Genomic DNA, 14,970 nt, shown 5'->3' on the forward strand with positions numbered 1-14,970 from the left:
GGACACAAGATAAAAACAATACTGACGTCACCTTTTCTCTTTCTGGCTCCATTCATATTCTACTAATAGTGAAAAAAAAATTATCTGATGAAATCAGTATCTAAAAGCTGGAAAGACAGAGAAAATTGGAAAGAACCTCTGCTCTGCTCAGCCCCTTTCTCAGCACTATCATACTGTAGCTGTTAACATGGCTAGATCTGGAGCATTTTAAAGCTTCATGTTGATCAAAGTATCTTGAGACTTGAGTAACCTTTTCATCTGCTAGTCTTTTTCTGAAGTAATTTTTGGACGAGGGCTTTTACCAGAGTAATTATACCCACCTCACCAGGTTTGCAGCTTTGCTATGACTCATGTCATTACATAATTTTTTTAATTAATGTGTAAGACTGAGCATGTGATATGCACACTGTTCTTGGTCAGGCCTGAAGCTCAGGCTTTGATAAACGAAAACTTTTCGAAGGCCTTCAGGATCATTGTTGGCCGAACCGCTGGTGAGTGGCCACCTTTGCGGAATACTGCACATTCTGCACCAGGGAGGTTGACCCCATAGATGTTCTCAACCTGGAGATCAAGACAGAGAAGCAATAAATGTGAAAACTCGTCAAGTCCATGTAAAAACCACCGAATACATGAATTATGTTCCCAAAAAGAGATAGTTGCTACATTTTGTTCCCTGAATATCTAGCTGTGTTCATGTGATTTCTGAGATTCCTACTGCTCAGGGTTTCTGGAACAGGCCGTTGCTTTCCCTGCTCTCCTTAGCTTTCCGTCCACCTACGCACACCTCACTCCAGCCTGGTAAAGAGTGATGTGGAAGGAGTGAGATGTGGACCCAGACTGAGGGTCTGATAGCAGAACCACAGACCTCAGTGTCCCTGAGCAGATGGCAGTCATGTCCGTGCAGACACTGATGCACAAAGAGCTTCCTGTAAGATGTCATTCTCTAGAAGGAGTTGGACGCTCAGCAGTGCGTGTGTGATACACTCTCTCGGCTCATGGAGCACTTACACTGAACCGTGCACCAAAAGTGGACAAGTCACCGGGGAGAAATGTCCCATCGGTGTGTTGACCCTCTTTACCACGGTGTTCCTCCGAACTAACTCCTCCTGGGATTCCAGTGTGGTCCATGTTGGCTTCCTCTGAGTTGGAGGAGACACCTTCTGTGAAACATCACTCCTGAGCTTCAGCAATCCACAAAACACCGTGGAGATTTTCAGTGCTGGTAGGACTCAGGATTTTTACTAGGTCAGGCGACTCAAAGTGTGTGTGTGTGTGTGTGTCCCAAAATTACCTGTTGAATGCAGTACCTTGTTCTTCCTTTGTTTGTGCAATTTCCCAACAATGAGTCCACAGAGCAGTAGAGCCATACTTACTCCAACAGTGACATAGAGCAGGGTGTCTAGACGGAAAATTACTTTATCATAATAATGCAGGTTACAATGTATCACAGGTATGACGGTGTCGCACTTTCTAATAACTTCCAGAAGGGCATCCAGACGTTCCAGAATTACTGGGAATTGTGATGGAATCCAAACGTTAATATTGCCTTAAGTGGAGAACGATGTTGTGTGTTCGTGTTAATGCATGTTCATGCTTCGCACTTCTCAGCGACTTGTGTTGCTGTTCGACTTCTCTGAGCCGTTCCTTCCTCAGCGTTTGTGTCTTGTTTGTGGAGCTGCGCTCCTCCTGTTTGGAGATCATCACCTCTCACTGCCACTAAACCCCTGTACCAGGTTTCACTATAATCTCGTCTCGGTGTCGTTACGTATGTGGATCTTTACGCTGCACGGCTACAGCCTGGACCGTGGTTTACTGTGGTCAGGGATGTACTGCGGGCAGTTGGGTCTTTGGTTTTATTGTACGCTGAGAAGTTTGTTACTTTTGCGCATCATTGCAATTGCTGTCGATTTATGTATGTGCTATTTCTCTCACTTCCATTAACTGCTTCACCTTGTCAGGGTCACAGTGGTCCAGTGCCCATCCCAGAGTCACTAGGAACTGTGCTAAGATGGGTAAACCCTGGGTGGGACCCTAGTTCACCACAGGGTAGCCACACACAAACACACGCTGTTGGAAATTCAGAATCATTGTTGAAGCTGAAACACATGTCTTTGGACTGTGGGAGGAAACCAGAGCAACAGGAGGAAAATCCACACAAAGAACATGTAAACTGCACACAGGCTGAGCTGGATTCGAACCCACGCCCAAACAGGCCAGGCCCTGTGAGACAGCAGCACCACCCACTGTGCCGCCAATGTGCACTTCCTCTTGTGTAAAATTACTGAGAAAGACAGACATTATACCCTGCTGGACGTCTCACATCATCTGCAGGACTGGAGAGGTTGGTAAGTTGAGCTGCTGACAACTGTGGATGAGACAGTGAGGTTTACCAAGGTGAGGAGCAGTGTCAGTAACATACTTCTTTACTGTAGTACGTGAGGTGAAGCAGTGTGACAAACCGTACCATCGAGTACCGTTAGAGACACCTCTGTGAAAGTGTCTGCAATGATGGACCGTTTCACTGCACACCAGTATGTCCCAGTGTCCGTCTTCTTCAGTCCAGTGATGGTCACCCAGAAGGTTCCCGTTCCATTGTCATACAGTGAGAGCCTCCCAATCTTCTTATTCCTTTGTCCTTCTTCAGTTTTAATGAGAACATCAGCATCTCTGGAACAGTGTCCCTTACAGAAGTACTTCCCATTACTTCGTGCCAAAGTGTGAGAGCACTGGACAGTGACGTCCTGTCCTTCATGTCCAGTCACTGCATGCACTTCCAGCCATGAAAGAGATGAAGCATAAAAGAGGAGTTGATTGTAAAGAAGATACGTCAGCTGAGGTATTACTGTGTCCTGCAACCGTCTGCAATGACATAGTACACCACACACCCCATTTTTAGGGTTATTTACTGGTGCGCAGCAAAACGGTGCAGAGACACACAGATGTGGACACAGCTGTTTGAGACAGTGTTCGGTGGCGCTGAGATCAGGGAGAACGAACCTGGTAGCAGACAGAAGGTGACCGTGAGGATCTTCATGTTGCTCCTTGGTGTCCAGAACCTCCAGGTGGATCCTCTCAAAGACAACAAAAATCTCCCAGAATTCTTCTCTTCACGTCCTTTTCAATTACTCTGCCAGTCTGAGCACTTTGTTCAACTGGTCTTGAGGTCACATTCTGTTTTCCTTCTGCTTTTACTTCACACCATATACTGTATTTATCTTGTGTTTCTCTCATTGGCTAAGAGTCAGGGAATAACAATGGAACGAAATCTGTGTTTCTCTCAACGTATCGAACCCACAACCCGGTGCCGCAGATACATCCTGCATAACGCTCATGATCTTAGCACAAACTGTGCGGAACTCCTGGTCACGGCCATGGTGATACATCCACCTTAGATTAACGCCAAAGTGGCTTTCTTTTACAGTGGAAACGTCCGCAATTGTGTCACATGTGAGCAGCACAATAATGTCACATTAACTGGAATTTTGCAATTACTGTACCAGTCAAAAGTTTGAGTACTCATGGTGTGACACCAGGGGAAATGTGCTCCGCTCCTAATTGGTATTTTCTGCGTCCCTGTTACCACGGCAACACAGGAACACAAAAGAGACCCAGAATGGGAAGGGGACGTTCTAAGGAGAGTGTTTCATTTGGTCAGCGTGTGCCCTGTGCAACTGTTTTCTCCACCATCACTCTGTCTACTGCCTCGTGTTTGCTGGTTGAGTTCACAGCTGAACACACACCCATGCCAGTGGACAAGCTGGACAACGCCTGTATGGGACAAGCCGGACAGGAGAGTGACAGCAGAGACACACAAGTGTCCTACATGTGGGACCTGCTGCAGAAGAGCAGTGGAGATGTGGCGCCTCCTCACTTCTGCTCAGAATTGTTCATGAAATGTCTCGTAGAAGAAACACTCATCTGTGGGACGCGTCCTCACCCTTTGGACAGGTACTGTACCGGTGTATTTCACTTCAGTAGTGTAAGGTATTTGTACACTGCAGTGTTTGTGTGCTGAAGTGTGTGGAAAATCTGGACGAGACTCGTAAACTTCAGGTGCTGAATGAAAATGGGAAAGTCCCGGGTCCAAATCCCACCTCCTGCTGCAGCACCTTTACTACGATATTTACTCTGAACTGCTACAGTAAAAATGATCCAGCTGTACAGAAGTGTCAACAACTGTCAGCAGCTCTTTATAGTGGCACAGTGGTGGAGCAGGTAGTGCTGTTGTCTCCGTGCCTGAGCTGTGCAGTCAGGCGTAGGTTCAAATCTGATTCATGGTGTGTGGAGATTGTATCTCAAAGACGTGTGCAGAACAGGACCATGGTAAACCACTTCTGTACTCTCCTTTACCACGAACACCGTAAAAATAGTTGCTATAACTTGGATATGATGATTTTTGACCGTGGCTCAATAAACTAACATAACAATGGTGCGAGATTCTTAATAATAACAGCGGGTGACTGTGTGTGTGCGTGTGTGTGTGTGTGTGTGTGTGTGTGTGTGTCGGTGTATGTGAGACTGCACTGGAATGAGCTGACGATACACACAAGGTCAGTGATCTGTCTTCCACTTGGTCTCACATCCCCTACACTGTCTCAGGGGAGGAAGAGCGCCACCTTCTGGCTGTTCCAGTATGTCCCACAGAGCCAATGTCTCCGTCCAAGTGCGCTGTCCCACTGTGAGCTGTCCAGTGTCCAGTGTCCAGTGTCCAGTGTCCAGTGCTGAAGCTCAGTACAACGCCACCCGCTGGCCACAGAACTACACTGACTGACACCTGAGGAGATGAGATCAGGCAAAAGGCCTCCTGACTCATATTTCTGTTCTGTTTTTCAAAAGTACAGTATATAAAAGGTTAAACTGATGTGTAAACCCTGACTGTCTGGTGTTTGTGTTTTGTTTTTCAGTCTCAGTTAAGTGTTTGCTGAGAAGTGTATAAATTGTGCATTATATTTTGCGTTGGAGGTCCATCGCTGCAGTTCATGGTGTTTCAGGTAAGTGTTAATACCGCTTTTTCCCGATGTCCATTTCTGTCATTTAGCTGTGCGGATAGACAGACGCAATCGGTTGTTTGTCTGTATAGTTGTGGGTGGTATTTTTATAAATTTGTTTGTTAAATTGTATTTTGTGGTTTGTTAGGGCTCATGTTCCCTTGAACGTTTCTGTGTCCCGTAGTGTGGAGTGGGTATGACTCCATCGATCGATTAATCGCGTCTGTTTGGTTGTTTGTTTTGGCCGCCATTGTTGGAGTAGTTTCGGTTTCGATTAGGAATCTCAGCTGATAGGAATTAGCCCGGTTTAAATAGCGGCTGGTGATGCGTAACAGCAGCGGTTGCGGCACCCTCATGGAGCGAAGACGAGGGAGTCCACCTGTGGGAGGCCACCGAGGAAGGCCAGCGGTACCGCGTTCCACGAGGGATCATGCGTCCAACATATCGACCATCAAAGTCTTCTACAGTAACCGAGCTGTGTGATTTCGCCACCACAGGAGACCTGGGCACTCTTGCTGCTACAGTAACTTGGTCTATCCTTACCTGTCAAACCCTCCATCTCGCTTTACTTTTTCCATGGGACTCTGGAACTGCCAGTCCGCTGTGAGAAAGGCTGACTTCATACCAGCCTACGCCTTTCATCTCTCACTGGACCTCCTGGCCCTAACTGAAACTTGTGTAGCGCCACCCTCCATTTCGCCTAATTATGAGGGTGGTGCCCTGGGTTCTATTCCAATAGAAAAACCCAAACTCAGGTATTCCAACAACAAATTTAATAAATTCTCCAAACCCCCATAGAAATATTCAAACTGTTATTAACCCCAAATTGGAAATCCCCTCAAAGCAAATACAAACATAAAAACAACCGAACAGAAAACACACGTACACTCAATATCTTACAACAAGCACGAATAAACTTGGTGCTACACACTTTTAAATACTCCGGAGTATTTAACACACGTAAAAACCCCTCGTTGCAGGCCTGGACGCAGCTCGTGTGCGTTGAGACCCAAAATTATGGGTCGCTTCACTCTTGCGAGCAAAAGAGAAAAAAAAAACCCCGCAGTTTACCTTATCCCCGTCCACTCGCGTTCGGGGCGGGTGAAAACTCCAGCGATGCCCGAGGAACTTCACGCGTTACCGGTAGCACGAAGCGCTATCGGGTTCTCCTCCGTCCTCCTCCGTCACACCGGCGTAGCAGTTCGACGAGACGCGGGCTGAGCCTGAAAGCTGGTCGTCTTAACTGTCTCGTCGGACCATGAGGACCCCACAGAAACTAAACTCGCCAACACAATCCAACTGCAGAGAAGCGATATTTTCTCTCTGGTTACTCATCCAGCAACCAGAAAAATATCGCCTCCTGACACTCTGGAGCGCTCTTTCGAACACACCCGTCTCACACTCTCCTCCGCACGCTCTCCCTTTTCTCGACCCTTCTAGAAAAGTCTCGAAAAACTTTTCCCATCCGTTCCATCCCCCCTGTTCTCTCATTGGTTCGGCAACAAACTGAACCCCCCAATCAACTCACAGTGCGTGCAAAACTAGCACAACGTGTAGGTTGCGCCTGTCCCAATGGATGGTGGTAGGGCTTCGACCAACTAGGACTCCAATTACACACACACACACACACACATTTTCAGAGCCGCTTGTCCCATACGGGGTCGCGGGGAACCGGAGCCTACCCGGTAACACAGGGCGTAAGGCCAGAGGGGGAGGGGACACACCCAGGACGGGACGCCAGTCCGTCGGAAGGCACCCCAAGCGGGACTCGAACCCCAGACCCACCGGAGAGCAGGACCGGGTCCAACCCACTGCGCCACCGCACCCCCTCCAGGACTCCAATTAATGAAGCTTTATTTAAACCTTCAAAATTAAACACGCAACCTAGTAGCGCTACAGGGCTACACTTGGATCACCCCAGACAACTCAGCCACACCTGCAGCACTCTCCACTAACTATTCCTTCTCTCACACCTCTTGTCCCTCCGACAGAGGTGGAGGCACAGGCCTGCTCATCTCTCCCCGGTGGGAATATTCTCTTCTCTTTCTTCACCTGCATGATCTGTCTTTCTCTGAATGCCATGCTGTCTCTATCACTGCCCCAATCACTCTTGTTGTGGTTGTCCTTCATCGCTCTCCTGGCCTTCTTGGCCGCTTCTTGGATGACCTTGACATCTTGTTGAGCTCTCTGCCGGAGAATAACTCTCCGTTGATTCTCCTGGGTGACTTCAACCTGCATGTCGATGACATTCATGGGAACGGCCTTCTGTTGCTCCTGCAGTCCTTTGATCTCTTCCTGTCTCAATCCCCTGCTACTCACAAAGCGGGCAACTGTCTTGACCTTGTATTTTCCCGCAACTGTGGCTGTCCTGTCCTCTCTGTCACTCCGCTGCATGTCTCTGACCACTTCTTCATTTCCTTTCAACCCTGCCTCACCACTAACTCCTTGCCTCTTTCTGCTCCCGTTGTCACCTTTCGCCGCAACTTAAAATCTCTCTCACCTTCCTGCTTTGCCTTTGCTACTCTGGCCGCTCTCCCTTCTGCTCCACAATTCTGGGATCTATCTACAGATAATGCCGCTAACATTTTCCTCTCTGCTCTATCTTCCTCTCTTGACTTTCTCTGCCAACTATCTTCCAGACCAGCACGCCCCGGTGTCACCCCATGGCTGACTGATACATTACAAACTAACAGGACCAAACACCGGGCTGCAGAGCGAAGATGGCATAAATCCAAAACTCCATCGTACCTGGATGCCTACCAGTCACTCTTAGCTGCTTTTCAGTCTGCTGTCTCTTCAGCTAAAACCTCCTTCTTCCACAACAAAATACAGTCTGCATCTAAAAAAAACCACACAGACTCTTCGCCACCTTCTCATCCCTTCTGCGTCCCCCGCCACCTCCTCCTCCCTCTTCTCTCACTGCTGAAGACTTTGCTTTGTTTTTCCAAAACAAAGTCAAAGAAATCAATGACAAGTTCTCAGCATCAACCTGCCCGGTTCACGCTGGACCTCCCTGCGAAGCTATCCTCTCCAAATTCAAGTTGCTCTCCGAATCTGAAATCTCCAGCCTCCTGATATCGCACAGAGCCGCCTGCTCACGTGATCCGATCCCATCGTCACTCCTACAGAATATTTCCCCTCAGCTCTCCACCTTCATCTCTAAGATCATCAACTCCTCACTCTCCTCTGGCTGTTTCCCAGCTGCCTTCAAAACCGCTCTAATTCCGCTGTTAAAAAACCCTCCCTGGATCCCAATCTCATTAAAAATTACAGACTGGTCTCTCTCCTCTCCTTCCTGTCTAAAACTCTAGAACAGTTGGCCTGTGATCAGCTACCTGAATTCCTCACCCGGAGCCATCTCCTCAATGGTTATCAGTCTGGTTTCATAGTTGGTCACTCCACTGAGACGGCGCTTCTGGCGGTGTCTGATGCTCTCCAATCTGCTAGAGCTGCCTCCCTCTCCTCGGTCCTCATCCTCCTCGATCTGTCTGCAGTATTCAACACTGTGAACCACCGGATTCTACCCTCCTGTCTTAATCAGCTTGGGATCAAAGGAGCGGCAGTGAGATGGTTTGAGTCCTGCCTATCTGACAGATCCTATCAAGTGGTCTGGCGGAGCTCCTGTTCTTCTCCTCTGCCTCTCTCAACCGCTGTCCCACAGGGCTCAGTACTGGGTCCTCTCCTCTTTTCTATCTACACCTCCTCCCTTGGCCTGGTCATAGCCTCCCATGGATTAAAATACCACTGCTATGCTGATGATACACAGCTCTTCCTCTCCTTTCCATCTGCAGTGTCAGACATTTCCACAAGCATTGCTGCCTGCCTGTCGAACATCGCTGCATAGATGTCTGATCATCACCTCCAACTCACCCTTGCCAAAACAGAGATTTTTCACCTCCCAGCTGGCCTGTCCTCCCGTCATGATCCATCGATCAAACTGGACAACTCACTCATTTTCCTACCTCCTCGGCTATGAGTCTGGGAGTGACAATTGACTCAAGTCTATCTTTATCTCAGCACATCGAAGTCACAACCCGGTCCTGCAGATACATCTTGCATAATATCCGCAGGATCCGTCCTCACCTCACAACTGACTCTGCCCAACTACTTGTCCAGGCCATGGTGACATCCCGTCTGGATACTGAAACTCTCTCGTGAGAGCTTCCTGCTACTGCCATCAAACCTCTGCAGCTGATACAGAACGCTGCTGCTGTACGACTTATGTTTGACTTCCCGAAGCATTCGCATGTATCTCCTCTACTCGTTTCTCTGCACGTTTCCTATAGCTGCCTGGATCAAATTTAAGACCCTGGTTATTGTCTACAAATGCATCAGTGGAACTGCTCCCACCTATTTACAGGTATTGATCAATCACAACACCCCAGCTAGACCCCTTCATTCATCTACTTTTGCTTGCTTGGTGGTCCCGTGCACAAAAGGTAAAGTACGGAGGTTCTCGGTTCTGGCTCTGTTGTGGTGGAATGACCCTCCCCTCTCACTCAGAACTGCGGAAACTCGGTCTACAATCAAGAAGGGTCTGAAAACTCACCTTTTCTGGGCTCATTTCACCCAAGATCTCTCCAGCTTCATGATCATCCCCAGATAAGCCTTTACACAGCCGCTACTCCGGCATTCTATGTGAATGTTTGTGTACCTTATTAATAAAAATAAATTGTAGGAAGGTGATCAGGATTCATCTATCCTGCGTTTTATGCACCTACTTGAGCGATGAACATCGGTGCATCAAGTGGAAAGTAACAAACTAGGTTTACTTAATAATCACATATCTGCAGCTATGTCTCTTTCTCTTAATGTAATGCACAAATTGTATTTTCACTGAGATGTACGTCGCTTTGGAGAAAAGCATCTGCTAAATGAATAAATGTAAATGCAAATATAATGTCCTTTTGTCTGGCAAAAGGTAGTGAAGCATGCGGGCCTCATGGCCAGACTGTGTAACAATTTCTTCCTCTAAGACATCAGACTCATCAGTATCCAGGGACTGGATTGACACTGAACTTGTGCACTGGTCGGCGCTCAACTGTCCATTATTGTGCCTACTGTCCTGTTTTAGTAATTGTAATATCTAGCACTGTTTGCACAAGTCTTAACACATGCACCTTATGTAGTCTGTGTAGATAACTCTGTGCTGTTCAATGTAGCGCCATGGCCCTGGAGGAATGTTGTTTCACGTCACTGTATACTGTACCAGTGCTCTGTGGTGCTGTATATGGTTGAAATGAGAATAAAGCCTCTACTGACAAAACTGCTTGACCAGGACAAACTGGACAAACAGGGAGATGAAGCTGTTAGAGTGCAGTGTTGCTTTAAGAGAGCGGTGCATTGTGGGAAGTGAGTGCAGTTTCTGGTCCACTGCTGTCCGCTATGTTGGGTGACGAAAGTGATGTGTGTTCGAGCGGGAGGCGCTGGAGCAATTAGCTCGAAAGCGGAGTTTGTTTCATACTTATTGTATGAGATTATGAACAACAGGTGTACAGTTCAGGCAGAGTTTTACCAGCAATAAACACCATCAGTGGGTCTCGCTTCAGTTCGTTTTTCATCCAGCTAGTTTATAATATTACCACGAGTTAACTTAATCACTATCACCTCCCAGTCTCTGAAGTGAAGGAAACGTTCAAATAAACAAAATAAATACACCACAGCTGGTTTAAGGCACACCAACAATAAAACAGTGATAATTAAACGAAACAGACCCAGGACACAGGTATCTATTCCAGGTCACACAGGGACACTGAAGAATCTGAACCCCAAAGCGAAAACACAGGATAGAGGGGCTCAGTGAATGTGGAGGTGAAGCTGTACAGGAGGGTCGGTTCAACAGAGGAGACGCTGTAGAAGGACAGAGTGCCGGACACACAGTCCACATACACTCCTACTCTGGGGGAGGGGGACGCAGATATTTCAGTGGGTGTGTTATTGTGTCTCACAGAGTATCTCTTATCAGTGCAGCACAGAACCCAGGACTTGCCATTGTATCCAAGCCGACAGTCATCACCATCTCCTTTCCTCTTGATTCCTTTATAAGTCACTCCTATTTCAGCCTCATTTCCAGTCCACTGAACCTCCCAGTAAGAGCGATCAGACACACTCTCTACACACAGAACTTGTCTAAAACAGTCAAATCTCTCTGGATGATCAGGATATTTCTGTTCCTCTCCCCTCCATGTCACTGTCCTCTTGTCCTCAGACAGGACTAGTTTTCTGTTTGCTGTGTTGGGGTCCAGTGTGAACTGGCAGGAGTCTGTAGACAAGAGCAAGTGTCGCACACACTGTGAGAAACACACATTTGCTGCATGGCTTTCATTTATTCTCTTTCTATCAGCAGGTCATACACTCAGCACAACACTGCTTAGAATTATTAGACTTGAGATAAACGAGCATTTTTGCATTTATTTCTGCATTTTATAAGTATTCTGGTTTTTGCAGCATCACAGAGCCACTGAATGAGCAGCTTTGCCTTGAGATGAGATTGGTGCTGATGAGCATTTACTGTGGTACATATTGTTGTACAGCCTGTGGGACACGCCGTGGTACATACTGTGACTGGATTGTTTGTAGGGGTTCAAACTCTCTGTATGTGGGAACTGAGCCGACCTGGATTGACACTCCCACTGAGCACATGGACAACTGTACTCACGCACACGCACACGCACACACCAACTTTTATACTCTGGACCTACATTCACCAACTATTATTCATAGAGATGATCCATATTTTAACGATTAGAGTTTTTGATACAATTATTTTCCTAGTAAAAAACTGTATGAAATCTGACCAGGAAACGGAGACACTTTAACACCAGAAGACTGTGACACAGAAACAAAACTGACATAAATTCACTTTTATGACTAAATGTACACAATGAACTGAGTTCTTGAGAACAAACACACTTACACTTGAGGAGCCCTGGTCTGATCCTGCGTTGTCCAGCATGGTCCACACTGTAGGGAGCGAGTGAGAGACAGACAGAAGTACAGTGTGGAAACTCAGAGCTCGGTGACACTGGGAGAACATCACACACCACTGGGATTGTACTGTTCCCAAAGTGACCACAATGTGTACTTACTTCACTTTCTCCGGTAGAGCAGAGAGCAGCTTCACTCCTGAGTCCCCTGGGTGATTATAGCTCAGATCCAGCTCTCTCAGCTGTGAGCGGGGGTTCGAACCCAGAGCTGAAGCCAGAGAAGAACAGCCTCTCTCTGTGATTCTACACAGGGACAACCTGTATTAAGGAGAGAAGAGCTCATCAGTGTGCAGCTCTGAAAGGACAGGATGATCCGTTCAGGATCCACAGTCTTGGTCTGTTGTGTGTCCCTCACACTCCTCTCGCTACTAGGAAAACTGGTTAAATAGGACATGCCGTTCGGAACAGGTGTGTGTGTATGTATGTGTGTGTGTGTATGTATGCAGGTCCCTCCTCCTCATCCCCCCCTCATCCCCCCCCCCCCCCGATCAGGTGTTTTATGGTCTTATGTTCAGTAATGATGAACCTGCACACACAAGTGAGCTCCGTGTTCTGGCTGAATAACCTGGAGCTGAACCCTGGGAGAACCACAGAGCTGCTGCTGGACTTTCACACGAATGGTCATCAGTACCCAGTGTGGAGAGCACTGACACCTTCAGCTTCCTTGGCACAACCATGAGTGAACGGCAGCCGTATTGTGGAGAAGCCCAACAGAGACAGCACTGGTTACAGTAGCTGAGGAGCAGTGAGTGTGATCATGAACCAGTGATACTCTTTACTCACAGAGTAAACAAAATAGAGGATGAGTTCAGTTCAAAACCACAATGTCATCGTGACTGCGGATCGCGGTCCGTTTACACCAGACTGCGTCCAGGACACCACAGCGTGACTCTGGCAGTTTCAGAGACAATCAGGATGATCCCAAAGTGAACAAACACAGTCTGGTATGACCACTGAGTGTATAGGGATCTGTCAAGTGCTCTGTGATTATGGACACTGTCCTACAGTCTGTACTGCTCTAGTTACTACAGTAGGTACTGGGGATCTACACCACACACACAGACACTACAGTACAAAGTGTGTTTCATGAACAGGGACTCACTGCTGTAGCAAAATTCTACATTCCCTTTAAAGCCAATAAAGAAATGACAGTACAAACTGGTGACAAACAAATCATTTCCTCACCCCAGTCTCTGTAATTTACAGCCGGGCTCCTTCAATCCAGCAGAGAGCAACATCACACCTTGATCCAGCAGGTCATTGTCACTCAGTTCCACGTCCTTCAACCCTGACTGGGGACACTTGAGCACTGAGGCCAAGTCCTCACAGGATCCCTCTGTCAGATTACACAGTTTTACCCTGTGTATAGAAGGAGACAGGATACTCTATCAGAGTACAAAAACCTTTCACAGATACAAATGTGGGAAGGAAATCAAAAACAGTAAGACTGCGAAAGCAGTAAGAAAGTTGGTCACATTACAGCTTTTAAAGCACAACAAGAGAAACTATTTACTTCAGTTCAAACACCTGGAAGAACCTTTTGTACAATCAATATGAAAACTACTCCAGATGCAAAGCAGAGCAAAGGAGACAATATTCATTCGGGTGACACGGTGGCACAGCGAGTAGCACTGCTGTCTCACAGCGCCTGGGTGGTACTATAGGACGTGGGTTCGATACCCACTCAGTCTCTGTGGAGTCTGCATGTTCCCCCTGTGTGTGTGGCTGATAGAGAGAGTGTGTGTGTTCCACTGATGTATGGATGAGTGATCCAGTGTAAGTAGTATATCTACCAGTGTGAGTTACCTTGGTGAATATTGTGCGTGGGCTGATAACAGTACATTGTATCTATTGTAAGTCACTTCAAAGAAAAGTGTCTGCTAAATAAATAAATGTAACTCTTTGAACATCTTTCTTCAGGAAAAAATCTTAATCCTGAAAATAAATTTTTCTGTAATATTACTAAATGACTAAGTGCCCTTCCTTCAGCACTTTACTGTATGATCCAAAGAACATCACCAATAATCACTACGGAATATCTTCTCCGTCTCTCACGATACTAAGGGCTGTGGTGGTCAGGAGCCTATCCTGGAAACACACGATGCTCGGCTAATCAGGGTACACTGAGGATGGAGCACCAGCCCACTACAGTCCAATTTATAGAGCTGTGTATTTTTACTCTATCAGTGTAAGGTAAGTACGTTCATCAGGTACTGCGGCAGGAGTTTAATTCAAACCAGGAACCTTCAAAGTGCAAAACACTTCTATACACCACCTGTTGCCACTGTCGCCTAAGGATTCATCAGTGCTGTGAAGAGCAGCTTCACTCCTGGATCCCTCACATCTCTTGACAGCTTCCATCAACACAATAAACACATGTCTGCATATCACACACTCCATACCTCAGAGTGTGTAGTTTACAGTGAGGACTCATCAGTCCAGTACAGAGCTCTTTCACTCCTGAATCCCTCAGGTGATTGTAGCTGAGATCCAGTTCTGTCAGCTGTGAGTTCACCGACTGGAGAGCAGAAGCCACACATCCACAGGACTCTGCTGTGAATCTACAGGCAACGAGTCTGTAAGAAGCAGAGAGAGCCTTTTGAATATATAATATATATATATGGGTACCACCCATACTTCTTGTACTGATGAACAGCTAACAAACATAAACTCAAACTGAGTTGTAATGGTTTTTAATAATCTGTACCACATATAATACAATACAGTATTATATCAAGGAGAATATAGTCTTCCACACCCCATACCTCAGAGTGTGTAGTTTACAGTGAGGACTCATCAGTCCAGTACAGAGCTCCTTCACTCCTGAATCCCCCAGGTGATTGTAGCTGAGATCCAGTTCTGTCAGCTGTGAGTTCACTGACTGGAGAGCTGAGACCACAGATCCACAGGAATCTCCTGTCAGTTTACAGTGAGTTAATCTGTAAATCGATGGAGCATATTTGTTAATAACTGTGCATATACTTCACTCAATGGAA

At 46.9% G+C, this 14,970-nt stretch overlaps 1 protein-coding gene across 1 annotated transcript; it reads right to left on the reverse strand.

The window, feature by feature from the left end:
* Positions 1-9,884: 9,884 nt before the first annotated feature.
* On the reverse strand, positions 9,885-12,130 carry LOC114911044 (tripartite motif-containing protein 16-like; the record flags this gene model as incomplete). Its single annotated transcript, XM_029253956.1, has 2 exons — positions 9,885-11,250; positions 11,905-12,130. Coding segments are annotated over 2 exons (759 nt in total), but the record flags the coding sequence as incomplete, so codon positions are not given.
* Between the last annotated feature and the right edge of the window lie 2,840 nt (positions 12,131-14,970).

Source organism: Scleropages formosus, chromosome 1 (assembly GCF_900964775.1).
Source record: "Scleropages formosus chromosome 1, fSclFor1.1, whole genome shotgun sequence".
NCBI lineage: Eukaryota > Metazoa > Chordata > Actinopteri > Osteoglossiformes > Osteoglossidae > Scleropages > Scleropages formosus.